Source organism: Phacochoerus africanus, chromosome 8, assembly GCF_016906955.1.
Source record: "Phacochoerus africanus isolate WHEZ1 chromosome 8, ROS_Pafr_v1, whole genome shotgun sequence".
Taxonomy (NCBI): domain Eukaryota; kingdom Metazoa; phylum Chordata; class Mammalia; order Artiodactyla; family Suidae; genus Phacochoerus; species Phacochoerus africanus.
In genome coordinates this window covers 134,862,709-134,889,840 of record NC_062551.1, presented here as the reverse complement: position 1 = coordinate 134,889,840, position 27,132 = coordinate 134,862,709, and the positions used below count along the sequence as shown (strand labels likewise).

The 27,132-nt window shown below is 38.5% G+C and overlaps 1 protein-coding gene across 8 annotated transcripts in view; it reads left to right on the top strand.

Moving 5' to 3' along the window:
- The window catches only part of NEXN (nexilin F-actin binding protein), a 61,819-nt gene that overhangs the window by 21,236 nt on the left and 13,451 nt on the right, over positions 1 to 27,132 (top strand). For 3 of the 8 annotated variants that reach the window (XM_047794324.1, XM_047794330.1, XM_047794325.1), the window contains 9 exons: positions 8,323 to 8,401; positions 9,868 to 10,059; positions 10,264 to 10,339; positions 10,425 to 10,573; positions 14,928 to 14,969; positions 16,273 to 16,470; positions 16,568 to 16,744; positions 17,341 to 17,529; positions 21,732 to 21,929. In XM_047794324.1, coding sequence (XP_047650280.1) covers positions 8,375 to 8,401; positions 9,868 to 10,059; positions 10,264 to 10,339; positions 10,425 to 10,573; positions 14,928 to 14,969; positions 16,273 to 16,470; positions 16,568 to 16,744; positions 17,341 to 17,529; positions 21,732 to 21,929 — 1,248 coding nt within the window. In that variant the 5' untranslated portion in view covers positions 8,323 to 8,374. Of the gene's footprint in view, positions 1 to 8,321; positions 8,402 to 9,867; positions 10,060 to 10,263; positions 10,340 to 10,424; positions 10,574 to 14,927; positions 14,970 to 16,272; positions 16,471 to 16,567; positions 16,745 to 17,340; positions 17,530 to 21,731; positions 21,930 to 27,132 lie in introns of those variants that run through there. The other 5 variants (XM_047794327.1, XM_047794326.1, XM_047794328.1 and 2 more) reach the window with 3 other exon arrangements.

The following is a 27,132-nucleotide window of genomic DNA, read 5'->3' as shown; positions in this document are numbered from 1 at the left end:
TACACCACAGCTCACGGCAATGCCGGATCGTTAACCCACTGAGCAAGGGCAGGGACCGAACCCGCAACCTCATGGTTCCTAGTCGGATTTGTTAACCACTGCGCCACGATGGGAACTCCGGCTAATTCTTCACAATCACCAAGCCACACAATATTCTTTCATTTCACCAGGAAAAAAAAAGGCTTCCTGACATTCCCTCTGGTCAATTAATTCAGCTAAAATTATCAGTTCCTATAATCCCATGTGAGATTGCTCAAATTTTCACCATACCCTTTGATATTACTCTTTTAAATTACATAAATAATATGTTAAAGTGTGTTGCCTCGCAGGGAGTGTAGGTTTTTACTGAAAAGGGTAAATTGCGGTGAGGAAGTCTACAAGTATTGAAATTAATCAACATCAGAGGAGTTCCCGTCCTGGCTCAGCCATTAGCAAAACCGAGCAAAGCATCCATGAGGACTTGGGTTCCATCCCTGGCCTCTCTCAGTGGGTTAAGGAGGCAATGTTGCTGTGAGCTGTGGTGTAGGTCGTAGACGTGGCTCAGATCTCAGGTTGCTGTGGCATAGGCCAGCGACTTCAGCTCTGATTGGACCCTTAGCCTGGGAACCTCCATATCCTTTCAGTGCAGCCCTTAAAAGACAAAAGACAAAAAAAAAAAACCCAAAAAACCCCAAAAAACTGGAGTTCTCTTCATGGTTTAGTGGTTAATGAACCCGACTAGGATCCATGAGGATGAGTGTTTGACCCCTGGCCTCGCTCAGTGGGTTAAGGATCTGGCGTTGCTGTGTGCTGTGGTGTAGGTTGCAGATGTGGCTTGGATCCTGCTTTGCTGTGGCTGTGGTCTAGGCCAGCAGCTGTAGCTCAGATTTGACCTATATATAGCCTGGGAAAATATGCCACAGGTGCAGCCCTAAAAAGACCAAAAAAAAAAAATCAAAATTGTTGATACCTACTAATATTAGGTATTATTCTTGAGTTTATCTCATCTAATCCTAACTAGGAAGCATCAGAGTTGGAATTTATTATTATTATTTTTTTGTCTTTTCGCCTTTTTGAGGGCCGCTCCCACAACACATGGAGGTTCCCAGGCTAGGGGTCTAATTGGAGCTGTAGCCACTGGGCCTATGCCACAGCCACAGCAATGCAGGATCTGAGCTGCATCTGCAACCTACACCACAGCTCACAGCAACGCCAGATCCTTAAGCCACTGAGCAAGGGCAGGGATCAAACCCGCAACCTCATGGTTCCTAGTCAGGTTTGTTAACCATGGCACCACAACAGGAACTCCCAGAGTTGGAATTTAGATTAAGGTCTGATTGTCAAATTATAGTCATCAAAGTGTGAGGTGATGAAGGCTTGTATTAGTATGAGGGCATTGAAACTAGTGAAGTGATATATAAGAACAGATTTGAAAGTAACATTCACAAATCTTGACAATCTTTTAATAGGAGATGTAGAAGATGAATGAACCAAAAATATCTCTAAGGTTTGAGAAACTGAGAATGAAGACGAGGTTTTTTTGGTTACACAAAAGAAAATATCTAATAGGTATCTCTAGATATGATACAATGGCTCAGGTAAGAGGACAGGACTGGAGCCGTTTGTTATTTTTATCTCAGGCACATAGATTACTCACAGACTTTGGTTAATGACACACTCAATCATGCAAGGCCTACTTTTATTAGGCAATTATTGTCAATAATGTAATAAACACCCCAGACCTACTAAACGACAGAAGTTAGGACCTTGTTAATGATGTAGAATGATGTCCAGCCCACTCCCATTGTATTGTTTCCTCCCACAAAGATTTTGCCACAGATGACTTCACTTGGAAGTTCTTGCAAACATTTAAGGAAAAAATAATACCAATTATGCATGAACCCTTCCAGAAAATTTAAAGAAGAGGAAACACTTGCCAAATTACTGTATGCGAGGAGTATCACTCTGTTAACAAAAGCAGACATTACAAGAAAATAAAACTACAGATCAATATGCCTTGTAAGCATCGAGGCAAAACTTACCAAAATGTTACCAGATTTCTTATCTGTGAAGCTTTTGATTTCTCCTTCAAATCTGAATGAGAGCCTTGCTGGGTAAAGTAATCTTGGTTGGAGGTTTTTTCCTTTCATCACATTAAGTATATCATGCCACTCCCTTCTGGCCTGCAGAGTTTCTGCTGAAAAATCTGCTAATAACCTTTTCAGGGTTCCCTTGTATGTTATTTGTTTCTTTTCCCTAGCTACTTTCAAGATTTTCTCTTTGTCTTTAATTTTGGTCAGTTTGATTAATATGTGTCTTGGTGTATTCCTCCTTGGGTTTATTTTATATGGTACATGTTGTGCTTCCTGGATTTGAGTGAGTGGTTCTTTTCCCATGTTGGGGAAGTTTTCAGCTATTATTTCTTGGAATATTTTTTCTGTCCCCTTCTCTCTTTCTTCTCCTTCTGGCACCCCTGTAATACAGATGTTGGTGTGTTTAACATTGTCCCAGAATTCTCTGAGACTCTCTTCGTTTGTTTTCAATCTTTTTTCTCTTTTCTGTTCCACATCTGTGATTTCTACTAATCTGTCCTCCACCTTGCTTATTCGTTCTTCTGCCTCCTGTATTCTGCTGTTGGCTGCTTATAGTGAATTTTTTATTTCAGTTATTGTATTTTGCATCTCTTCTTGTTTAAGTTTTATATCTTGTATCTCTTTGCTCAGTGTTTCCTGTAAGTTATCCATCTTTGCCTCCAGTTTATTTCCAATGTCTTGCATCATCTTCAGCATCAAAACAGTCTAAAGTCTTTTTCCCGGAGGCTGAGTATCTCTTGATCACTTAGCTGTTTCTCTGGGGTTTTTTCTTTCTCCTTCATCTGAGTTATAGTTCTCTGTCTTTTCATTTTTATATGTTTTTGGTGTGGTGACCTTTTTACAGATGGTAGAATTGTAGCCTCTCTTACTTCCGGTGTCTGTCCCCCTTGTGGCTCAAGTTGGTCCAGGGGCTTGCTGTAGGCTTCCTGATGGGAGGGACTGATGCCTGCCCACTGGTAGGTGGAGCTGATTCCTATCCCTCTGGTGGGTGGGGCTTTGTCTCTGGGTGAGATTAGAGGCAGCTGTGTGCCTGGGGGGTCTTTAGGCAGCCTGTTTACTGAGGGTGGGGCTGTGATCCCACCTGGATTGCTGTTTGGCCTGGGGCTTCTCAGTGCTGATGGGTGGGGCTGGCCAGATTTTCCCAAAATGGCCACCTCCAGAGAAAGGCACGCTGCTGAATATTCCTGGGAGCTTTGCTTCCAATGTCCTTCCCCCACAATAAGCCGCATTCACCCCTGTTTTCCCAGGAGGTCCTCCAAGAACTGCATTCAGGTCTGACCCAGATTCCTATGGAGACTTTACTTTGCCCTGGGCCCCAGTGCACATGAAAGTCTGTGTGCATCTTTTAAGAATGGGGTCTCCCTTTACCCTAGTCCCTTGGAGCTCTTGCATACAAGCCCCACTGGCCTGCAATGCCAGATGCTCCAGGGGCTCTTTCTCCCAGTGCCAGATCCCCACACGTGGGAGTTTGATGTGGGGCTCTGAACTCTCACTTGTGTAGATGAGTCTCTGTGAACCAGTTGCTTTCCAGTCTGTGGGGCTTCCTACCCAGGAGGTATGGGGTTGCTTATATTGTGTAACTGCCCCTCCTACCTCTTGATGTGGCCTCCTCTTTGTCTTCTGGAGTAGGATATCTTTTTGAAAGTTTCTGGTCCATTTGGTTGAAGATTGCTTGGCATTTGGTTGTAAATTTTGTTGTTTTTAGGAGAGGAGTTGAGCTCCAGTCCTATTCGGCCATCTTAATCCCATCTCTCTTGCCACTCTTCTTCATCATAATATTGAAAGCCTGCCAGGTGCTCAGAATGGAGGATGCTCAAAATGTTATCAGATTGAATTATCAGTATGTTAAAAGGATAATGCCTCATGACTAAATGGAGTTTATTCTAGGAATATAAAATCTATTTAACATTGGAAAATACATTAATGTAGTCAACCACAATAAAAATAAACACTATATGACTATCTCAGTAGACACCAAAAAAGCATGAAATTAAATCCAACAGCCATTCCTGATATTACTCCACCACAACAGAAATAGAAAAGAATTTAATATGATACAGGTGTCTAAGAAACATTTCTGTTTAACATTGTACTGGAGGTTCTAGCTAGTACCTTCAGGCCGGAAAAAGAAATAAAAGACATCCAGATTAGAAAGTAAAAATTAGAACTGTGTTCACAGATTATGTAATCATCTAAGTAGAAACTCTGATGTAATCTACAATAAAGTCATAAATTACTTTACTAGGATAGCAGGCTATAGAATCAGGATACAAAAATAAATTCATTATCAATTGAAATCTAAAAAATGGCACCATTTATAATAGCATCAACTATGTGATGGAGTTCCCATCTCAGCTCAGCAGAAACCAATCCAACTAGTATCCATGAGGATGTAGGTTCAATCCTGGGCCTCACTCAGTGGGTTAAAGATCCAGTTGTTGCCATGAGCTGTGGTGTAGGTTGCAGATGTGGCTTGGATTCTGCGTGGCTGTGGCTGTGGCTGTGGTGTAGGCCGGCAACAGTTGTTCTGATTCAACCCCTAGCCTGGGAACTTCTATAAGAAGTGGGTGTAGCCCTGGAAAAAAAAAAAGAAAGAAATTATTTAGGGATAAATCTCACTGAAGATGTGGAAGATCTGCACACTGAAAACTACAAAACACTTCTGAGAAAAAAAAATACAGAAGATGTAACTGAATTGAGAGTATACTATGTTCGTAGATCAGAAGATTGATTATTAAGACATTAATTCTCCCCCAATCCATGCAGGGTTTTCAACACAATCCCAATCAAAATCTCAGCAGAAATTTTTACAGAAATTAACAATCTGATTCTACAATTTGTAGGTGAATACAGAGGATTTAGAATAGACAAGACAACTTTGGAAAGAAACAGAGTTGGGAGTTTTTTGTGGTGCAATGGGTTAAGGATCTGATGTCACCGTAGCTGCTTGGGTCTTTGCAGCAAAAAAAAAAAGGAAACAACTCAGAGTTACACTGTCTTTTTCAAGGCTCATTATAAAGTACACTAATCAAGATTGTGGCATGGTAACTATAGTTAAAAACAAACATTGTTGATGGAACAAAATGAAGGGTCCAAAAATAGACCCACATATGTGTGGTCAGTTGTTTTTTGACAGGGGTGCAAAAGCATTTCAGTGGGGAAAGGATACAGGGTTTTTTCGATGATTGGCCCTGGAAAAATATTTTCCAATATGAAAAAAAAAGAACTAGCACCATATACAAAAATTAACTCAAAATGGATTAAAGACCTGAAACCTGAAACTATAAAACTTATAGAAGAAAATGTAGTATAAGTTCTTTGTGGGTTCTTTGTGCCAGTACAACCCCAAAAGCATCATCTATAAAAAAAATTTGATAAAGTGGACTTTATCAAAATTAAGGACTTTTGCTCTTCAAAAGACAGTGTTAAGAACACGAAACGACAAGCCAAAGATTGGGAGAAAAGTCTTTACTATTTGTACATCTGATATAGCTCTTGTATCCAGAATATATAGTCTCTCAATGCTTAAAAATGGGAAAATGACTAAGTAATAAAATAGGTAAAAGATTTAAACAGATATTTCTACCAAAAAATGTGTACAAATAGAAAAGAAACATATGAAAAGATGTTCAGTATCATTGGCTATTAGGGAAATGTCAGCTAAAACACAGTGTGATGTCACTGCACACCTTTGGAATGTTTAAAGTTAAGACCACACCATCTGGCATTGTCACTGCTGTGGCTCGTGTTGCTGCTGTAGCTTGGGTTCAGTTCCTGGCCCAGGAACTTCCACATGCCATGGGCACAGGCAAAAAAAAAAAAAAAAAAAAAGCAAAAACCAAAAAACACAAGAAGACCATACCAACTGTTGATGAAATGTAGAGAAAGTGTAGCTCTCATACACTATTGGTGGGAAGATAAAATGGTACAACCCTTAGAATACAGCTTGGTGGTTTCTTAAAAAGTTAACATATGTTCATATGTTTACCATAAAACCTAGCTATTATACTTTATTTATTTATTTACTTATTTATTTATTCTTTTTTGGTCACCCTGCAGCTTATCGAGTTCCCAAGGCAGGGGTCACATTAGAGTCACAGCTGTGGCAACGTTGGATCCTTAACCGCTCATGCTAGATCAGGGATCGAACCTATGTCCCACGCTGCAGAGCTGCCACCGATCCCATTGGGCCATAGCAAAAACTCCTATATTTTATTTATTTACCCAAGAGAAATAAAAAAAGCATAGCTCATACAAAGACTTGTCCATGAATATTCATACCAGCTTTATTTGTAGTAGTAACTGGAAACAATATAAATGTCCATCCACAGATGAACGGTTAACAGTGATTAACTGTGGAATGTTCTATACAATGAAAGAATATTCATTAATAGAAAGAAGTGAATTATCAATATATGCAATAACATGGATGTATCTCAAAATAATTATGCGGAGTGAAAGAAGTCAGACAGTAGAGTAAATACTGTGTGATTCCATTTATAGAAAATTCAAACTAATCTACAGTGACAGAAAGCATATCTGCCTAGGGATGGAGGAGGGAAAGGCAAGAAGAAAGGGAGGTAAGGGGATCCGAGAAAACTTTTGGGTGTAATGTAAATATTTGTATCTTTTTTTTTCTTTTCCTTTTTGGTCTTTTTAAGTGCTACACCCACAGCATATAGAAAGATGTTCCCACACTAGAGGTCAAATCGGAGCTGTAGCCACTGGCCTGCACCACAGCCACAGCAATGTGGGATCAATGCTGCGTCTGTGACCTACACCACAGCTCACGGCAATGCCAGATCCTTAACCCACTGAGCAAGGCCAGGGATTGAGTTTGTGTCCTCATGGATACTAGTCAGATTTGTTTCCACTGAGCCAGGATGGGAACTCCAAATATTCGTATCTTGATTGTGGCGATGGTATCATGGGTACGTACATATGTCAGGACTTATCAAATTGTGCACTCTCAAAAAGTATAGCTTACTGTTTGTCTATGATACCTTAAATATTTTCTAAATTAAAAAAATCTAAAGCCAGTAGATAAAATTCTAAAAATTATTCAACTAATACAGAAGTAGGTAGAAAAATAGTAGAGGAACAGAAAATGAGGGGCAAGCAAGAAACAAAAAGTAAAATGGTAGGCTTAAGTCCATTCATATAAATAATTACATTAAATGTTAATGGACTAGGCAAAGTTCTTGCTGTGGCAAAATGGGATCGGTTATGTCTCTGCAGCCCCAGGATGCAGGTTCAATCCCCACTCAGGCGCAGTGTGTTAAAGGATCTGGCGCTGGACTCGGATCTAATCCCTGGCCTAGAGTCTCCAAGTACCGCAGGGCGGCCAAAAAAAAAAAAAAAAAAGATAAAACTGCAATTAAAAGACAGATATTATTTAAATTGATTTTTTTAAAAACACAAGATTCATTTACATGCTGTGTCTAAGAGATATACTTTAACATATAAAGTCATGGATAGATTGAAAGTAAGCGGTTAGAAAATTATATACTATGCAAACTAAACTTAAAGTTGATGTGACTATTTAATGTAGAATAAGTTCAAGACAATGAGAGAAGAGGGAAATTTCATACTGATGAAAAGGCCATTTCGAAAAGAAAATATTATGAGTTCCCTGGTGGCCTAGCAAGTTAAGGATCTGGCATTGTCCTGCTATGGTCTGGGTCACTGCTGTGGCACAGGTTCATTCCCTGGCCAGGGAACTTCTTCATGCTGTGGATGTGGCCAAAACCAAAAAAAAAAAAAAAACAAAAACCCAAAAAAACCCCTTATAGTCCTAATGTATATATGCATCTTTAAAAATCTGAAATTACATGAAACAAAAATGACAGAATTAAGGGAAGATAATTCCACATAGTTGAAGACTGATAGAACTAGGCCCCCCCCCCCTTTTTTTTTTTTGGTAAAGATATGGAAGACCTAGATAACGTGATCAACCACCATGACCTTGTTGATGTTTATGGAACAATACACCCAATGACTGAAGAATGAATTCTTTGCAAGAGCCCATAATTCATTCACTAAGCTATTCTGGGCTGTAAACTTATAAGGATCTTTTAACACTGTACCTTGTACTTTATATACCCTGAATTTTAGGGAAAGGAGCTGAGGGTTATTATACTTGCCTGGATTATGTCATTATTTTTTGAGGGGCAATTAACATGCTATTTCTCTTTACAAAAATACATAGCATACTAGAAAAATTCTTATTCAGTGTTACTATATTTTTCAGGTGCATAAAATTACAAAGCTTCATAATCACCCTACGACCACAGAGCGCAAACATGAATGAAATTTCCCAAAAGGCTGAGGTAAGTCTTAAAAATTAAAAAAAAAATGAGGGTGTTGTAGAGTTAACTATAGAACTGCTAAAAGGGCAATTCTGTGGCGGAAAGGTTATCTCCAGAAGTTCATAGTAACACAGTGTCAAGATGTAAAACGTAAGAAGAGCTTAAATTCACAGGCTTGTCTCGGACCCAGTATATTTATTCGGATTCTTATCTAGGAAGCATGGCTATTAAATTTTGTGAATAGTAGTGAGATGTGATGGTGGGCATCTTTCGAGACTTTTAATATCTTGATAAATCTTAGAAGTTATTTTTTCGGTATTAAAAAGAAAAACAGATTTGACATATACCCTTAAGAGAAAGAGATAATTCTCGCTTTTTTTTTAGAAAAAGGTGAGGATCCTTTTAGCTACTTTTTCTAAAAGCCACAATTAAACCTGTTAAAAAAATTATTTATATATTTAAATTTTTATCGTAGTTGATTTACAATGTTCTGTGAATTTCTGCTCTACAGCAAAGTGACCCAGTTATACATATATATTGAAAAAAGTTATACATTCTTTTTTTCACATTATCCTTTATCACAAGTGACTAGATATAGTTCCCTGTGCTAGACAGCAGGACCTCATTGCTTATCCACTCCACATGCTATAGTCTGCATCTCCCGCACCTAAACTTAATCTTTTTCTGGTTCTTGGTTGTAGGAGAAAGGCTTTGGTGTTCTGAGGCAATGAAGTTTTATGGACCGCAGTTTCTTTCAGAGATCAGTGTAGTTTTCAAAAAGATGAAGATAATTTCCTTTCCTGGTTTCAGAATGGAGGAAAATCATTTCTCCAGTCTCCACTTACTAGATCCCTCCCTTGATGGAAAAGCTCATTTGGCATTTGGGAATTCTCCTCTCTGATACATCCTGTCTGGAATGATGCGGCATTCTTATACATTTTCAATGTGGGTTTCAAGGATAGCAGTAGTAACAACTATCGCTGCTCATGCACAAAGACCTTGGCTCCCCTCAGCCTCAATGAGAAGTAAAGGCCTTCAGCTTTGTTCATATTAGATATGGAAACAAGCAAGAAGGTTGATAGGTGAATTAGGCTGAAGCTTTTTGCTTTGTTTTCAACTTCATCTAATTGATTAAAATTAGTCTCGGTGTCTTTTAAGCAAGTGATGTAAAATCGGAATCTTTACTAATGAATTAAGACAATAAAATACAGATTGTTTTAAATTAGACTCCAGTATTCAATTTTTATATTTCCGAAGCCTTCAGCTTCAGTGGAACGCACCTAGGAAATAGGTCTTTTTTGCGATATATTAATGTAATTTTTACTCTCATGTTTTCTATAATTTCAAAGGTTTCAAATTCATTTCTATATTCTGTTTCTATAAATATTTCTTATATTGCTCATTCTGATCTATCTTTATCTAATTTCTTCCTATCTTGTTTTTTGTTTTTTTTTTAACTTTCTTCTCTTTGTTTTCTTCTAACGAAGATTCTGCTTTCTTCATCTAAACCTGTACCAAAATCCTATGTGCCAAAACTTGGCAAGGGTGATGTAAAGGATAAGTTTGAAGCCATGCAGAGAGCCAGGGAAGAAAGAAATCAAAGGAGATCTAGAGACGAAAAGCAAAGAAGAAAAGAACAATATATTAGAGAGAGAGAATGGAACAGGAGAAAGCAGGAGGTTATTTTCTTTTCTTTTATTCTCATGCAAATATTTATTTTCACCTTTTAAATTTACATTTTATTTATGATTCGTGTTATCTACATTTCATATTAACTATACTTAAAATATTTTCTGTGTTTAAAAACTAATTTCAAACTCTGCATATAATATGATATAGTCTGAAGTTTGGACATGTTCATATTACTTTATTTAACCATCTAGATTAAAGAAATGCTTGCTTCTGATGAGGAAGAGGTATCTTCTAAAATAGAAAAGGCTTATGTCCCAAAGCTAACAGGTAAGACACTTGAGGGGTAAATGGTCAAGAACATTGCAAAAAACGAAACATAGCAAAATATCAAACCTATGTCGTATGTTCTTAGGAACTGTTAAAGGTAAATTTGCTGAAATGGAGAAACAAAGACAAGAGGAACAAAGGAAGAGAACAGAGGAGGAACGAAAACGCAGAATTGAGCAGGATATGTTAGAAAAGCGGAAGATTCAGCGTGAATTAGCAAAAAGGGCTGAGCAGGTATACACAAGATATTAAGTTGGTATTTGCTTCAGAAACCAATTATAAAGTAAAACTAACCACTATGTTGCCTAATTAAAATATTTTAGTATAACGTGAAAATGACATATTTAGTATCAAACGCATAGGAGGATAAGGACAGAATGTGCCTATTTCCAGGTTGAATACTGAGATAACTTTGTTATATACCATCTTATCATCGTGTCCACATTCTTTACACTGTCCACATTCCTTATTTTTCTTGATACATTAGAGAATTTTATAGAGATGTAAGACAGTTTCCCACATAAAGTATGCTTGTGCCTATGACAAAATGCTAGTCTTTTAATAGTAATCAAAAAGTACTCGGTTATTATCAAACGTGAAGGCATAATTAGGACATCGTCCTACTCAATAATTTGAGATAAATTAAATCACATTTTATTCAATAATGGTGTTGTGAGCTAGCTTAGCTTTTTTTTTTTTTTTTTTTTCCAGTTAGGAACAGCAACAGGAGAGGGGAGAACTGTGTAGCAGCCATTTCCTTCATATAGCCATTACTGATGCGCAGAGCCACGGAGGACAAATTAGAAGGATAAAAACATTATTACTGTGATTTTATACAGTCTCTCTCTCTTTTTTTTTTTTGGCCACACCCATGGCATATGGAAGTTCCTGGACCAGGGATTGAATCTGAGCCACAGCAGCGATGCTGCAGCAACACTGGATTCTTTAACCCACTGTGCTAGGCCGGGGATCAGACCTGTTATGCCTTCACAGCCACCCGAGCCTCTGCAGTTGGATTCTTTTTTTTTTTTTTTTTTTTTTTGCTTTTTAGGGTTGCGCCCACAGCATGGGGAGGTTCTGAGGCTAGGGGTCAAATCAAAGCTACAGCTGCAGACCTGTGCCACAGCCATAGCAACTCAGGATTCGAGCCACGTCTGTGACCTACACCACAGCTTAGGACAACACCAGATCTTTAACCCACTGAATGAGGCCAGGGATGGAACCCACAACCTCATGGTTCCTAGTTGGATTCGTTTCCGGTGCACCACAACGGGAACTCCTGCAGTTGGATTCTTAACCCACTGTGTCACAGCAGGAACTCCTTTATATAGTCTCTCTCTCTCTCTTTTTAAAGTTTTATTGAAGTATAGTTGATCTACAATGTTGTGATAAATTTTGGTATGGTCTCTTAATGAACTTAGAATTCCCGTATATTTTAGTTCAGTGCATGAGAGCTAAGAGGCTGGTAAGTATTTTAAAATACTCAAGAGTCTTGGCATTCTCTTGTGATATAGCAGTTTAAGGATCCAGCAGTGTCACTGAAGCAGTTTGGGTGGCTGCTCTGGAGTGGGTTTGATCTCTGGCCCAGGAATTTCCACATACCACAGGAGTGGCCAAAACAGCAGCAACAACAACATACCCTCAAGAATCTGATCTAATTTCCAGAAAAGGCTACTCTCTCAAAATCGTCAATGATTAAAATGATATAGAAACTTGAAATTCTCAGTCCTAATTACATTTTATTAAGTAAAGGACTAGTCAATTCACAAAAACTTCTTTAATATATTGATATTTGTTTCATATTATATGTGGTCTGTAGTCAGAGTTGAACAAAATGACAGAAGCCAGTTATATATGCTTATATACCTGTAAGATCAAAAGAGATGATCAGTGTATTGAACTTAATGAGACAATAATGGTGTTTGTATCCTAGAATTTCTAATAATATTATATGAGTTAATAAAGGCAAATCGCATAGTTCAGTGCCTGGTACAAAGTCATCGGGCTATAAATAAATGTTTCACTTGAATAACAGTACATATAGAAAAAATGTCATGAAACCATTTTAGTTTCTCTTCTTCTCTCATCAATATTTTAACTATCCTAACATAGTCTTCACAGTATATTGTGTCTTTCATAACCATTTTTTTTTTCTTTTTGCCTTTTCGAGGGCCACACCCGTGGCATATGGAGGTTCCCAGGCTAGGGGTCTAATCAAAGCTGTACTGACAACCTACACCAGAGCCACAGCAATGTGGGATCTGAGCCACGTCTGCGACCTACGCCACAGCTCACAGCAACACCGGCTCCTTAACCCACTGAGCAAGGCCAGGAATCAAACCCGCAACCTCATGGTTCCTAGTCGGATTCATTAACCACTGCGCCACGGTGGGAACTCCTCATAACCATTTTCATTGTGAGATTGTTCTTGACTCTTTTTTGCCTGTTCTTTTAAGCTCTTTAAGTCTACTTGCTATGCTTTTTTTAGTCTCTTCTACCTTTCTGAAAAAAAGTGACAAAGAAGGAAAGCATATTCCATGTCGAAGAAGTTTATTTACCCTGACTTTGCAGAAAACCCCCTGCTGTGGCACAAATGTCCATTTATATGGTGGCCAATAATATCATATGCCAGATGAATTATAGAGAAGAATTGTAATTTGCTATATTTTATTATTTTGTATGTCTTTATCTGAAGAAAGGATGGTGTATTTTACCTCTGCAACCTCCAGTTATCGAAGATTAGTACTCATTTTGAAATGAAATTTCAGTCTACGGCCATACCACCCTGAACGTGACCGATCTCATCTGAAATGAAATTTCACAAAGGAATACAATTATAATAAATAAATATTTTAGGTTATGTATTATAAATATAAAATATATCACTTTAAATAATTCTATTTATAATACAAATTGTAAAATAAAGAACAAAATATGTAATTAAAATAAATGATGTTTGGAGTTCCCCCTGTGGCACAACGAGATGGGCAGTGTCTCTGGAGCACTGGGACAACATTAGACTAAGTGAGGCGCTAACTACTTCCAGGTCTTTCACTGCTATTAAAAGTCAAATTAAAACAATAAACCTGAATTTTTACTTTCTAACTTCTTCCATTTTCCTATTGCTTATGTTTCCTTTTCCTGAGATCTCAAACACTATTTTATTTAAATCATCTTTCTGTCATTTCTCACTTTGTATGTACATTAGCCTGCCCTTCAAGCTAACCTAGTGATTTTTCTTTTGAGTAATGGCCAAATTGAGCACCCTTCTTTTGAATGATGGCCTGTCCTACCTAGATCTGGTCATAATATAAACAATTATGACTACCAGAATTATTTTCACTTCTAAACTCGCCATGCGAAAACCTATACATTTCACTGTACCTTATTATTGTGTCAGTTGTATTTTTGCCATATATTTTTATTGTTAAATATACTCATGATAATTGATTGCTAATAATAGGTTTTCCTTTTGCTGTGGTAGAGACAGAGAATGGAGAACTCTTTCTGTATTTCAGTTTAACTTGCTTATTTCAATTTATAACTGCTGGTTGTAAGCTCACAGACAGGTTGTAAGAGTTTGGTCCATTATTCAAATTGCAGAATTACAAAGGTAGGCTTTATTTTAATTTTTCTTATTATGTTGTTCCCTAGATATTGATATTGGTATCAAAATGCAAAAAATGGAGTTCCCTGGAGTTCCCGCCGTGGCGCAGTGGTTAACGAATCCGACTAGGAACCATGAGGTTGCGGGTTCGGTTCCTGCCCTTGCTCAGTGGGTTAACGATCCGGCGTTGCCGTGAGCTGTGGTGTAGGTTGCAGACGCGGCTCGGATCCCGAGTTGCTGTGGCTCTGGCGTAGGCCGGTGGCTACAGCTCTGATTGGACCCCTAGCCTGGGAACCTCCATATGCCGCGGGAGCAGCCCAAGAAATAGCAACAACAACAACAAAAGACAAAAAAAAAAAAAATGGAGTTCCTTTGTGGTGCAGTGGGTTTTGGATCCAGTGTTGTCACTGCAGCAGCGTAGTTGCTGCTGTGGCGTGGGTTTGATCCCTGGCCCGGGAACTTCAACATGCCATGGGCACAGATAAAAAAACCCCAGAAAAACAAAAAAATTTGAAAAATTAACAATAAGGTTTAATTTCTTTCTTTTATTTTATTTTTTTTTTCTTTTTAGGGCTGCACCCTCTGCATATGGAAGTTCCTAGGCTAGAGGTCAAATCAGAGCTATAGCTGCCAGCCTACACTACAGCCACAGCAACACCAGATCTGAGCTTCGTCTGCAACCTACACCACAGCACACAGCAACACTGGACCCTTAACCCACTGAGCAAAGCCAGGGATTGAACCCATATCATGGATACTAGCTGGATTCATTTCCACTGTGCCACAACAGGAACCCCCAAGGTTTAATTTCTATTTAAAAGGAGATACTTGGCTAATTTGGAGCAAAATTCAAAGACTTCCAAAATTCTAAATTTTGAAAATGTACCATAAATCACAACTAAATTACTTTTCAGTTGTATGCTTAAAAGGAAAAAGCAGAGATCTGATGTAATATAATGATATGAAATTCTCATTCAATAGATTGAGGACATAAACAATACGGGAACTGAATCAGCATCAGAGGTAAACGGACATTTCCTTTAATGAAACATTCGCCTAAAATTATCTGATTCACAAATAATCTTTCAATTAAAAAATTAAAAGTTTTATTCTTTTTATTATAAATATAGCAACCACAACAAAAAGGACAGAAAAGCAAGATCATACTTTTGTACTTTCAAACACTATAGCTTAGTGTTTTTAAAGAAAAGTATGTTTTTGTTTTCATGGTTAGATTAGAAACATAAGTCTGTTTGAGATACTCTGCCAAAACAATATCTTTCTTGAACTGTTACTTAATAGTTGAGATTGTTGAAAGCTAACACTTGAAAAAGGCAGTTTTCTTTTCATCATTTTTCTTCTTTCCTCAGAGTTCCTGATTGTTTTTGGTTGTCACAAATTAGCAGAGAGTGCAGTATCATTGCCATAAAGGAATGTTCAACAACCACAAAAATTTTAGTTATCCCTTTCAAGAGATAACTAAATTAAAGATCAATCAACTTGATGGTGTGTCTAAAACTACAACCACATAAATTGGAAGCAGTTTAATTTTAGGGGCCTGTTATAATTTACCTTTTTTAAAAAAAAAAAGTTCAGAGGCAGTAATAGATGATGTAAAATAAAATGAATTTTAAAAACAAATTTAACGAGTTCTCTTGTGGTGTAGCGGGTTAAGGGTCTAGCATTATCATTGCAGTGGCTTGGGTCACTGCTATGGCACAGGTTCAGTCCCTGGCCTGGGAATTTTCATATGCCATGGATGCAGCCCCCTCCTAAAAAAGTTCAAGAATATTTGCATAGGACCACATACCAAGGAATTTTCTCTATACTATAAATGTTTTCTAACTTTCTTGGAATTACTAAGGCTTTTTCCTTACTACATGTTCATGTTATGAACTGTTTTGAAACTTACATGGAGAGAGAAATCATGTGCAGAGACCTTTCTTGCATGTTTAAACTGAATCCACCCACCATCAAATTGATTCAGTGTTTGCTCACATGCACATTGTCTTTTGTGGGATGAGTGCACAGATAGCTAAATTCAGATAATGTCACAGTTTTATTCAAACAGCTGTATTAACATCACCTTCGAGGAAAAAAAAAAATGCTTCTTGAACCTTGTCAGCAATGGATTTCTGTAAGACTAACTCATAATGTACACCGAATTCAGAGAAAGAGCTATTTATTAGAAATACGTAAAAACTATAAAGTGTTGTTCTTCATAACATTGATGGCAATGTAATGAAATCCGCCAATGATGGAAAAGCCCTTGAAACCTAAATTTTGATTAGGAAGAAATACGCTAACTCTCTGTTTTATCAATTAGGAAGGAGATGATTCACTGCTGGTAACAGTGGTACCTGTCAAATCGCACAAAACATCTGGCAAAATAAAAAAGAATTTCGAAGATCTAGAAAAAGAGCGAGAAGAAAAGGAAGGGGTCAAATATGAAGAAGATAAAAGAATAAGATATGAAGAACAACGTCGATCTCTCAAGGAAGCAAAGTGTCTTTCATTGGTCATGGTAATTTTTTTTTTCATAAATATCACGTAAAAGCCATCAGGGTGATTGGCAGCATTTCCTTTTGTGATTAACAGACAGGTTTTCATTGTTTTCTTAGGATGATGAACTGGAAAACGAGGCAAAAAAAGAATCATTTTCTCCTGGAAAATTGAAACTGACTTTTGAAGAATTGGAAAGACAGAGACAAGAAAACCGAAGGAAGCAAGCTGAGGAGGAGGCAAGAAAACGTTTAGAAGAAGAGAGGCGGGGTTTTGAAGAAGCAAGGAGGCAAATGGTAAAACAGACTTCAGTATATGTAACATTTATACATATGATATCATAATACAGAATTATATTCTGATACGTATGATATGATTTGATTTGTTTGAGAAGTTTTATTAAATTTTAGTACATCTTTGGAATTTTTCCAAATTTGATTTTGTAATCAATAAAATGTTATAAAGGAAGGGGATTTTGATCAAGTATATTAGAGGAAAAGAACCATAAGAACCATTTCTTTTTCTTCTTCTTTTTCTTTTCTTTTTTTGCTTTTTAGGGCCGTACCTGCAGCATACGGAAATTTCCAGGCTAGGGGTCTAATTGGAACTACAGCTGCCAGGCTACTCCACAGCCACAGCAACGTCGGATCCACGCCGCATCTGTAACCTACACCAGAGCTCATGGCAATGCCGGATCCTTAACCCACTGAGTGAGGCCAGGGATCAAACCTGTGTCATGGATACTAGTTGGATTTGTTACCACTGCACCACAAAGGGAACTCTGGAAAGAACCATTTCTGTGTGAGGGGGCTGAATCTGTGCCTTTTGATTGGTAATTCATTCTTGTCTTTGATGACTCTCAATTCGTAGTAATGAGTTGTTTCTTGGTTAGGTAAATGAAGAGGAAGAAAACCAAGACACAGAAAATATTTTTAAAGCGTACCGCCCTGGTAAACTCAAACTCAGTTTTGAAGAAATAGAAAGACAGAGGAGAGAAGACGAAAAAAGGAAAGCAGAAGAAGAAGCCAGAAGAAGAATAGAGGAAGAAAAGAAGGCATTTGCTGAAGCAAGGAGAAGCATGGTAAGATGCAATGTAGCTGGAGAAGGCCAGTAGGATTCAGCTTTTTTGAGTATAAGAGAAATTATTCAACTTTGAGGAATACCCTATTATTTCTGGAATTTGTGCCAAAAGTAGGGATGGCATATACATTTTAAAGTCTCCCATGGCATAATACCATTTATTTATTTATTATTTATTTTGCTTTTTAGGACTGTATTCATGGCATATGGAGGTTCCCAGGCTGGGGATCAAATTGGAGCTACAGCTGCTGGCCTATACCGCAGCCACAGCAATGCCAGATCCGAGCCGTGTCTGCGACCTACACCACAGCTCATGGCAACACTGGATCCTTAACCCACTGATTGAGGTCAGGGATTGAACCCGTGTCCTCATGGATACTAGTCGGATTCGTTTGTGCTGCACCACAGCAGGAACTCCAACACCAGATATTTAAAGGTGTTTGTTTCAGTGCAGTGTTGAGAAGTTTCTGATTAAATTGCTATGCCTAGCATAAGGAATGTATATAAACTTCCTTCTCGTGGAAGGTATGTTTTCCAGAACTAAGTATCTAAACAAGGGGGGAAGGTGTTCCTACCCCCCTTTGCCTTCCTTCCTCTCCATTTTCCCTTTCCACATTTCCTCTTCCCATCCCTCATTCCTTCCTTCCTTTCCTTCTTTCTTTCCAGTCTCCATCCTATGTGGGATATATTAAATGACCAGAGCCATTTAATCACAATTATCTAACTCACCAGAATGCTTATCATCGCTCTGGAATTGCTGCCAAACTTAACTCTCTCACAAAGTTGTACTTCTTATGTCATTTTAATGTTTGTAAAATGTATAGTTAGACAACAAGCTTTATTTTTAAGTGAGTCAGCATGTGAATGCTGCATCCCCTTCCTGAAACATTTTAATTGGCGTCAGAGATGTCTTGACCTAGTTTTCTTCCTATGTCTGGATGAGCTTCAGACACATATATTTGGTGTCATCACACACCAAGATGCTCAAATCAGAAACTTGAAAGTCCTAAACATTTCCCCCTCTTATTCATGCCTCACACCCAGTCATTCATTAAGTCTCATTTCCTATGTTACTCTCAAACTTGGTCACTTTCCCCCCATTTCCCATCGCCACTACATAACTGCAGTTCACTGTTATCCTTTGCTCTGGGTCAACTCCTGATTCACTTGCTTTCTTGCCTATTATACATTCTTCTCTGTAAAGCCAGGAGTGGTCTTTCTTTAAAAAAAAAAAAAAAGGAAATTTGATTATATTACTATTTTGCTAAAAAAAATTTCCACTCCCCTTAAGCAAAAATCCAAACACTAAAATTTTAAAACAAATTTCTTTATAATCTTGCCCTACTATTTTCTCCAGTTTCATTTCTTCCTTAATCTGCCATGTTCCCAACATAATACATTTCTTTCCATTTCTTCAAAATGCTATGCTGTCATCTCTGGAACTTCATAAATGCTCTATTAAACATGTCCCTTTCTCCTATGCTCTGCACCTTCTGTTCACATATTTCATTTCCTCTGGGAGCCTTTCCTGATAAAACAAGTTCCAGAAAGTTGTTCCTTTCATGCATTATTTTTTTTCCTTTTCTTTTTTTCTTTTTAGGGCTGCACCAGGCTGGGGGTTGAATCGGAGCTATGGCTGCTGGCCTACACCACAGCCACAGCAATGACAGATCCAAGGCGTGTCTGTGACCTACACCACAGCTCACAACAACCCTGGATCCTTAACCCACTGATTGAGGCCAGGGATCAAACTTGCATCCTCATGGGTACTTGTTGGGTTCGTTATCACTGAGCCACAACGGGAACTCCCCTTTCATGCATTCTTATAGCATTTAGTGCTTTCCTGCCAGAGCGCTGATGCTTTGTTGTTGCTTATACGGCTGTCTTCTCACTCAGTGAGGCTGAGACTGCATCAAGCATGTGGTACAGTGCATTCTAGCATAACAGACTTCCTATAAATGTGGAATAAGTAATATTAAAACTACCTTACGTCTATTATTAGGTAATCCTTGATTCATGAATGGTTTCTATGTAGACACCCTACAAACATTGTGAAAGCACTTAATTTTTGGAGAACAAACTGGTTCAGAAGTGGTAGGTCAGAGATGTAGCTGTGAAGATGAAGAAATCTAGTGCTAGGGGCAGATTTTTCAGCCACATCTGCCTTTTTACCATGATTACTAGTGAAAAAAAGTGCAGGGAAGGAAAACTGCATTAAACCAAAACTCTAGTTTCCTAGAGACATTTCTGTATCAGGAAAGGGAAGAAAAAAATTTTCCCTTCATTTATGTTGTTTTCTTATCTAGGGCCAAGTATCTTCATTTCATATTATAGCTCAGTTATTTTTTTATAGCTCAGTTAACTCACATATTAATAATTTTTTTGGCAATCTGTGGAGTGTAAGACCGTGTAAATATTATTTTTGAGTTGAACTGGTCTTGTGGTAAAGCCTGTCATATGTAAAACTTGGAACAAATAATTACCCTTTGCTCTCTTATTCCCCTATGTCTAGTTCAACCACAAGAATGCAATTCAGGTGAGAAGTTTATGTATGTACTTTCAGGGGAAAGAATTAGGTAATTGCTTTTCATGGTAAAATGTATTCCAAGTCAGCAATTTAAAAGCAGAGTTTCTATTTGCAATTTAGAGATTGCCTATATACAGGGAATGATACTATAATAATAAAACTGAAAGTTGGGAGCTTACCATGGTGTCAGGCACACTGCAAAATGTTTCCAAATTTTAATCTATTCTCGACAACTTTGTGAAAGTTGTCACAGATAGGGAAACTCAGATTTAGAGAGGCTATGTACCTTGCCCATGGTCACAATTAGATGGCAGTTAGACATGTTATTCACGAAATTACAAAAAGGTAGTCTAAAGAGTTATTTATAATTTTATTAGAAAGACAAAGTTTTGAATCTCACCTTTTTCATATAATATTTGTGTTGACTTCATTGGGTTATAGATTAAGTCAGTCGATACAAGTAGAGTTTGAAGTTCCCACTGTGGCTCAGCGTAATGAACTTGACTAGTATCCACAAGGAGGTGGGTTTGATCCCTGGCCTTGCTCAGTGGGTTAAGGATCCGGCATTGCTGTGAGCTGTGGTGTAGATCAAGGATGGACTCGGATCCTGCATTGCTGTGGCTGTGGCATAGGCGGGCAGCTGCAGCTTCAATACAACCCCTAGCCTGGGAACTTCCATATGCCTCAGGTGTGGCCCTAAAAAGCCAAAAAAAAAAAAAAAAAAGATTTCTCAGGAGTTCCTGCTGTGGCCCAGTGGGTAAAGGATCTGGCATTATCTTTGCAGTGGCGCAAGTTCAATCCCTGGACCAGCACAGAGAGTTTAGGATCCTGCATTGTTGTGAGCTAGGTGCATAGGTTGCAGCTGTGGCTTGGACTTAGTCCCTGGACCAGGAACTTCCATATGCCGTGGATGCGGGCCTAAAAAAAAAAGTTTTCTCAGTATTAGAATATCTTAATGCCTAATTCAGGTTACTTATAGTATAAAGCCAAAATATTTATTTGTGTTCATTGGAATGGAGGCTAGATGGTCACTATTTTCTCTGTACCTACAAAATATTTAGTCTTATGTTTTCCTTTTTTTTTTTTTTTTTTTTATGGATGCACTCATGGCAAATGGAAGTTCCCAGGCCAGGGACTGAATCCTTGAATCTGAGCGACAGCTGTGGCAATGCTGAATCCTTTAACCCACTGTGCTGGGCCAGGGATTGAAGCTGTGCCTCTGTAGCAGCCTGAGCCACTACAGTTATTGATTGATTGATTTTTATTTTATTTTTTTATGGCCGCACTGTGGCAAATGGAAGTTCCCAGGCTAGGGATCAAATTACATCTACAGCTGCCAGCCTACACCACAGCCACAAGCAATTCCAGATCTGAGCCGCGCCTGCAGCCTACATTGCAGCTCACAGCAAGGCCAGATCCTTTAACCCACTGAGCAAGGCCAGGGGTCGAACCCACATCTTCATGGATACATGGATACAGTTGGATTCTTAACCCACTGTGCCACAGCAAGAATTTCCAGTCTTGTGCTTTCTAATAATCCCTCCTTGTTTGTTGTTTTATACTTTTAAAGAGAATTTTTGGTTTTTAGTTCCATGTGAAAGCTTTCTATTCAAGAAATACTCCCTTTTTAGTATGTATAATTCTGGCAGGAGTGGTAACAGAATTATTTTAAACAGGCGGTAGATGATGACTCCCCAGAGATGTATAAAACAATCTCTCAAGAATCTCTTACACCGGGAAAACTGGAAATTAATTTTGAAGAATTATTAAAACAAAAAATGGAAGAAGAAAGACGACGAACAGAGGAGGAACGGAAGCATAAGTTAGAGATGGAAAAACAGGAATTTGAACAACTGAGACAAGAAATGGGAGAGGTAAGACTTTTAAAGATATCCAGTGATATTCTACAAATTTTATTCATCTAAATATTTCACATGCATTACCTTATAGTAACTTTCTAAGTATTATTATTCACATGAAGGACACTCCTATGAGGCACTTGGTACAAGTATCAGCATAATTGAGTGTGCAGCCTGCTGTGACTCTACTCCCCTTCTTGTTTTTGGGTTTTTTTTTGTTTGTTTTTTTAGGGCCACACCCACGGCACATGGAGGTTCCCAGGCTAGGGGTTGAATTGGAACTTCAGCTGCTGGCCTATATTGCAGCCACAGCAACTCGGGATCCGAGCCACATCTGCGACCTACACCACAGCTCACAGCAATGCCAGATTCTTAACCCACTGAGCGAGGCCAGGGATCGAACCTCCGTCCTCATGGATACTAGTCGGGTTTGTTAACTCCTGCGCCAAGACAGGAACTCCTTCTTCTTATAGTTTGAAAAATAGATAAGATTCCAAGTGACTGAGGTATCACTATAGTAGTTAAGTAAATATTTCTTTCTATATACCTCAAAATTGAGTGTAATTACATCATGATTGAAAACTGTCATTCTAGAGTATTTATACTTACCTTCCTTGGAGCAGGATTAAACTGATAATCAAAAAAAGGAAAAACTATAGAAGTACCATGGACACTGATAGGAACATAAATTTGGCAAGTCTTTGAATCACGTTACAGGCATACTTCATTTTATTGTGCTTCACTGTATTGTACTTTGCAGATACTGCATTTTTTACAAATTGAAATCCTGCATGGAACAAGTCTGTTCCAACAACATATGCTCACTTTGTGTCTCTGTGTCACTCTTTGGTAATTTGCACAATATTTTAAACTTTTTCATTATTATATTTGTTATGGTGTTCTGTGACCATCGATGTATATATATATATATATATATATTTGTCTTTTTGCCTTTTCTAGGGCCGCTCCCGTGGCACATGGAGGTTCCCAGGCTAGGGGTCCATTTGGAGGTGCAGCTGCCAGCCTACACCAGAGCCACAGCAGTGAGGAATCTGAGCCATGTCTTCGACCTACACCGCAACTCACGGCAACGCCAGATCCTTAACCCACTGAGCAAGGCCAGGGATCAAATCCGCAACCTCATGGTTCCTAGTTGGATTCGTTAACCACTGAGCCATGACGGGAACTCCAATGTGATCATTGATCTTTGATGTTACTACTGTAGTTGTTTTGGGGCACCACAGACTGCAGTTAATTTCACTGTACAAGATGGTGAACTTAATGTAAATGTTGTATAAGTTCTTTTAAAATTATTTTTTTATTTTTATTGTTATAGTTGACTTACAGTATTCTGTCAATTTCTGCTGTAAGGCAAAGTGACCCAGTCATATACACATATACTCTTTTCTCATATTAACTTCCATCATGTTCTATCACAAGTGATTGGATGTAGTTCCCTGTGACATACAGCAGGACTCCATCTAAATGTAATAGTTTGCATCTACTAACCCCTAAATCCCAGTTCATCCCATTCCCTCCCTCTTCCCCTTGGCAACCACAAATCTGCTCTCCATGTCTGTGAGTCTGTTTCAGCTCTGTAGATGGATTCATCTGTGCCATATTTTAGATTCCACATTTAAGTGAAGTCATATGGAATTTGTCTTTCTCTTTCTGACTTACTTCACTTAGTATGAGAATCTCTAGTTGCATTCATGTTGCTGCAAATAGCATTATTTTGTTCCTTTTTATGGCTGAGTAGTATTCCATTATGTATATATACCACATCTTTTTTTTTTTTTTTTTTTAATCTTTTTAGGGAAGCATCCATGGCGTATGGAAGTTCCCAGGCTAGGGGTGGAATTGGAGCTGTGGCTGCCGGCCTACCCCACAGCCACAGCAACACGGGATCTGAGCCATGTCTGTGACCAACACCTACAGCTCATGGCAATGCCAGATCTTTAACCCACTGAGCAAGGCCAGGGATTGAATATGAATTCTCCTGGATACTAGTTAGGATCATTACCACTGAGCCACAATGGGAATTCCTGTACCACGTCTTCTTAATCCATTTATCTTTCGATGGACATTTAGGTTGTTGCCATGTCTTAGCTATTGTACATAGGGCTTGCAATGAACATAGGGGTCCATGAATCTTTTGTATCTTTTTAAATGAACATTTTGTCCGGATATATGATATGCCCAGGAGTGGGATTGCTGGGTCATATGGCATTTCTTTCTTCCTTTCTCTTTCTGTCTTTCTTTCTGTCTTTTTAGGGCTGCACCCACAGCATATGGAGGTTCCCAGGCTAGGGGTCTAATGGGAGCTGTAGCTGCTGGCCACGGCCACAGCAACACCAGATCTGAGCTGTGCCTGTGACCTACACCACAGCCCACAGCAACGTCGGATCCTTAACTCACTGAGTGAGGCCAAGGATTGAACCCACAACCTAATGGTTACTAGTTGGATTTGTTTCTGCTGCACCATGATGGGAACTCCTAGTAGTTCTATATTTAGTTTTCTGAGGTACATCCATACTGTTTTCCACAGTGGTTATACCAATTTATATTCCCACCAACAGCATAGGAGGGTTTCCTTTTCTCTACACTCTCTCCAACATTTGTTATTTGTAGTCATGTTAATGATAGCCATTCCTACCAGTTTGAAGTGGTACTTCATTGTAGTTTTGATTTGCATTTCTCTAATAATTAGTGATGTTGAGTATTTTTTCTTGTGACTGTTGGCCATCCTTTTTTTTTTTTTTTTTTCCCCACTGTACAGCAAGGGGATCAAGTTATCCTTACATGTATACATTACAATTACATTTTTCCCCACCCTTTGTTCTGTTGCAAGATGAGTATCTAGATAAAGTTCTCAATGCTATTCAGCAGGATCTCCTTGTAAATCTATTCTAAGTTGTGTCTGATAAGCCCAAGCTCCTGATCCCTCCCTCCCCCTCCCCCTCCCATCAGGCAGCCACAAGTCTTTTCTCCAAGTCCATGATTTTCTTTTCTGAGGAGATGTTCATTTGTGCTGGATATTAGATTCCAGTTATAAGTGATATCATATGGTCTTTGTCTTTGTCTTTCTGGCTCATTTCACTCAGTATGAGAGTCTCTAGTTCCATCCATGTTGCTGCAAATGGCATTATGTCATTCTTTTTTATGGCTCAGTGGTATTCCATTGTGTATATATACCACATCTTCTGAATCCAATCCTCTCTTGATGGACATTTGGGTTGTTTCCATGTCCTGGCTATTGTGAATAGTGCTGCAATGAACATGCGGGTGAATGTGTCTCTTTTAAGTAGAGTTTTGTCCGGATGGATGCCCAAGAGTGGGATTGCGGGGTCATATGGAAGTTCTAGGTGTAGATTTCTAAGGTATCTCCAAACTGTTCTCCATAGTTGGCCATCCTTTTTTGAGGAAATATCTATTTAGGTCTTTTGCCCATTTTTTCAGTTGGGTGGTTTTTTTTTTTGTGGTTGAGTTGTATGAGTTGTTTGTATATTTTGGTGATTAAGCCCTTGTCAGTTGCATCACTTGCAAATATTTTCTCCCATTCCATAGTTTGTCCTTTTTTTATGGTTTATTTTTCTGTGAAAAAGTTTCCAAGTTTGATTAGGTTCCAATGGTTTATTTTTGTTTTTATTTCTATTGCCTTGGGAGACTGACCTAAGAAAACATGTGAATGGTTGATGTCAGAGAATGTTTTGCCTATGTTCTCTACTAGGAGTTTTATGGTGTCTTATCTTATGTTTAAGTCTTTAAGCCATTTTGAGTTTATTTTTGTGCATGGTGGAGGGTGTGTTCTGGTTTCATTGATTTAGACACAGCTGTTCAGTTTTCCCAGCACCACTTGTTGAAGAGATTGTCTTTTTCCCATTTTATATTCTTGCCTCCTTTGTCATAGATTAATTGACTGTAGGTGTCTGGGTTTATTTCTCGGCTCTCTATTCTGTCCCATTGGTCCATATGTTTGTTTTTGTACCAGTACCACACTGTCTTGATTACTGTAGCTTCATAATATTGTCTGAAGTCTGGGGGAGTTATGCCTCCTGCTTGTTTTTTTTCCCCTCAGGATTGCTTTGGCAATTCTGGGTCTTTTATGGTTCCATATAAATTTTTGGATTATTTGTTCTAGTTCTGTGAAAAATGTCATGGGTAATTTGATAGGGATTGCATTAAGTCTATAGATTTCTTTGGGTAGTATGGCCATTTTATTTTATTTTTATTTTTATTTATTTATTTTTGCTATTTAGAGCTGCACCTGTAGCATATGGAAGTTCCCAGGCTAGGCATTGAATCAGAGCTGCAGCTGCCAGCTTGAGCCAGCCACAGCAATGCCATTTCTGTAAACTACACCACAGGTCATGGCAATGAGGGACTGTAACCCACTGAGCAAGACTAGGGTTCAAACTCACATCTTTGTGGATACTAATTGGGTTTGTAACCCTCTCTGAGCCGCCATGGGAACTCCCCTGTATGGCCATTTTAATGATACTAATTCTTCCAGTCCAAAGCATGGAATATCTTTCCATATCTTTGAATCCTCTTTAATTTCCTTGATTAAGGTTTTGTAGTTCTCAGCATGTCAGTCTTTCATCTCCTAGGTCAGGTTTATTCCTAGGTGTTTAATTTTGGGGAGTACAATTTTAAAAGCTTTTTTTTTTTTTTAGATTCCTTTTCTAATATTTCATTATTAGCACACAGAAATGCAACTGATTTCTGAATTTTTTTTTTGTCTTTTTGTCGTTTTTCCTTTTCTAGGGCCACTTCCCGAGGCATATGGAGGTTCCCAGGCTAGGGGTCGAATCAGAGCTGTAGCTGCCGGCCTACGCCACAGCCACAGCAATGCCAGATCTGAACCGAGTCTGCAACCTATACCACAGCTCACGGCAACGCCGGATCCTTAACCCACTGAGCAAGGCCAGGGATCGAACCTGCAACTTCATGTTTCCTAGTCAGATTCGTTAACCACTGTGCCACGACGGGAACTCCTGATTTCTGAATGTTAATTTGTATCCTGCTATTTTGCTGAATTTGTTAATCAGTTCAAGTAGTTTTTATGTGGATTCCTTAGGGTTTTCTATAGAGTGACAGTTTTTACTTCTTCTCTTCCAATTTGGATACCTTTTATTTCTTTTGTTTGTCTGATTGTTGTGGCTAGGACTTCCAATACTATGTTGAATGAAAGTGGTGAGAGTGGTCATCCTTGTCT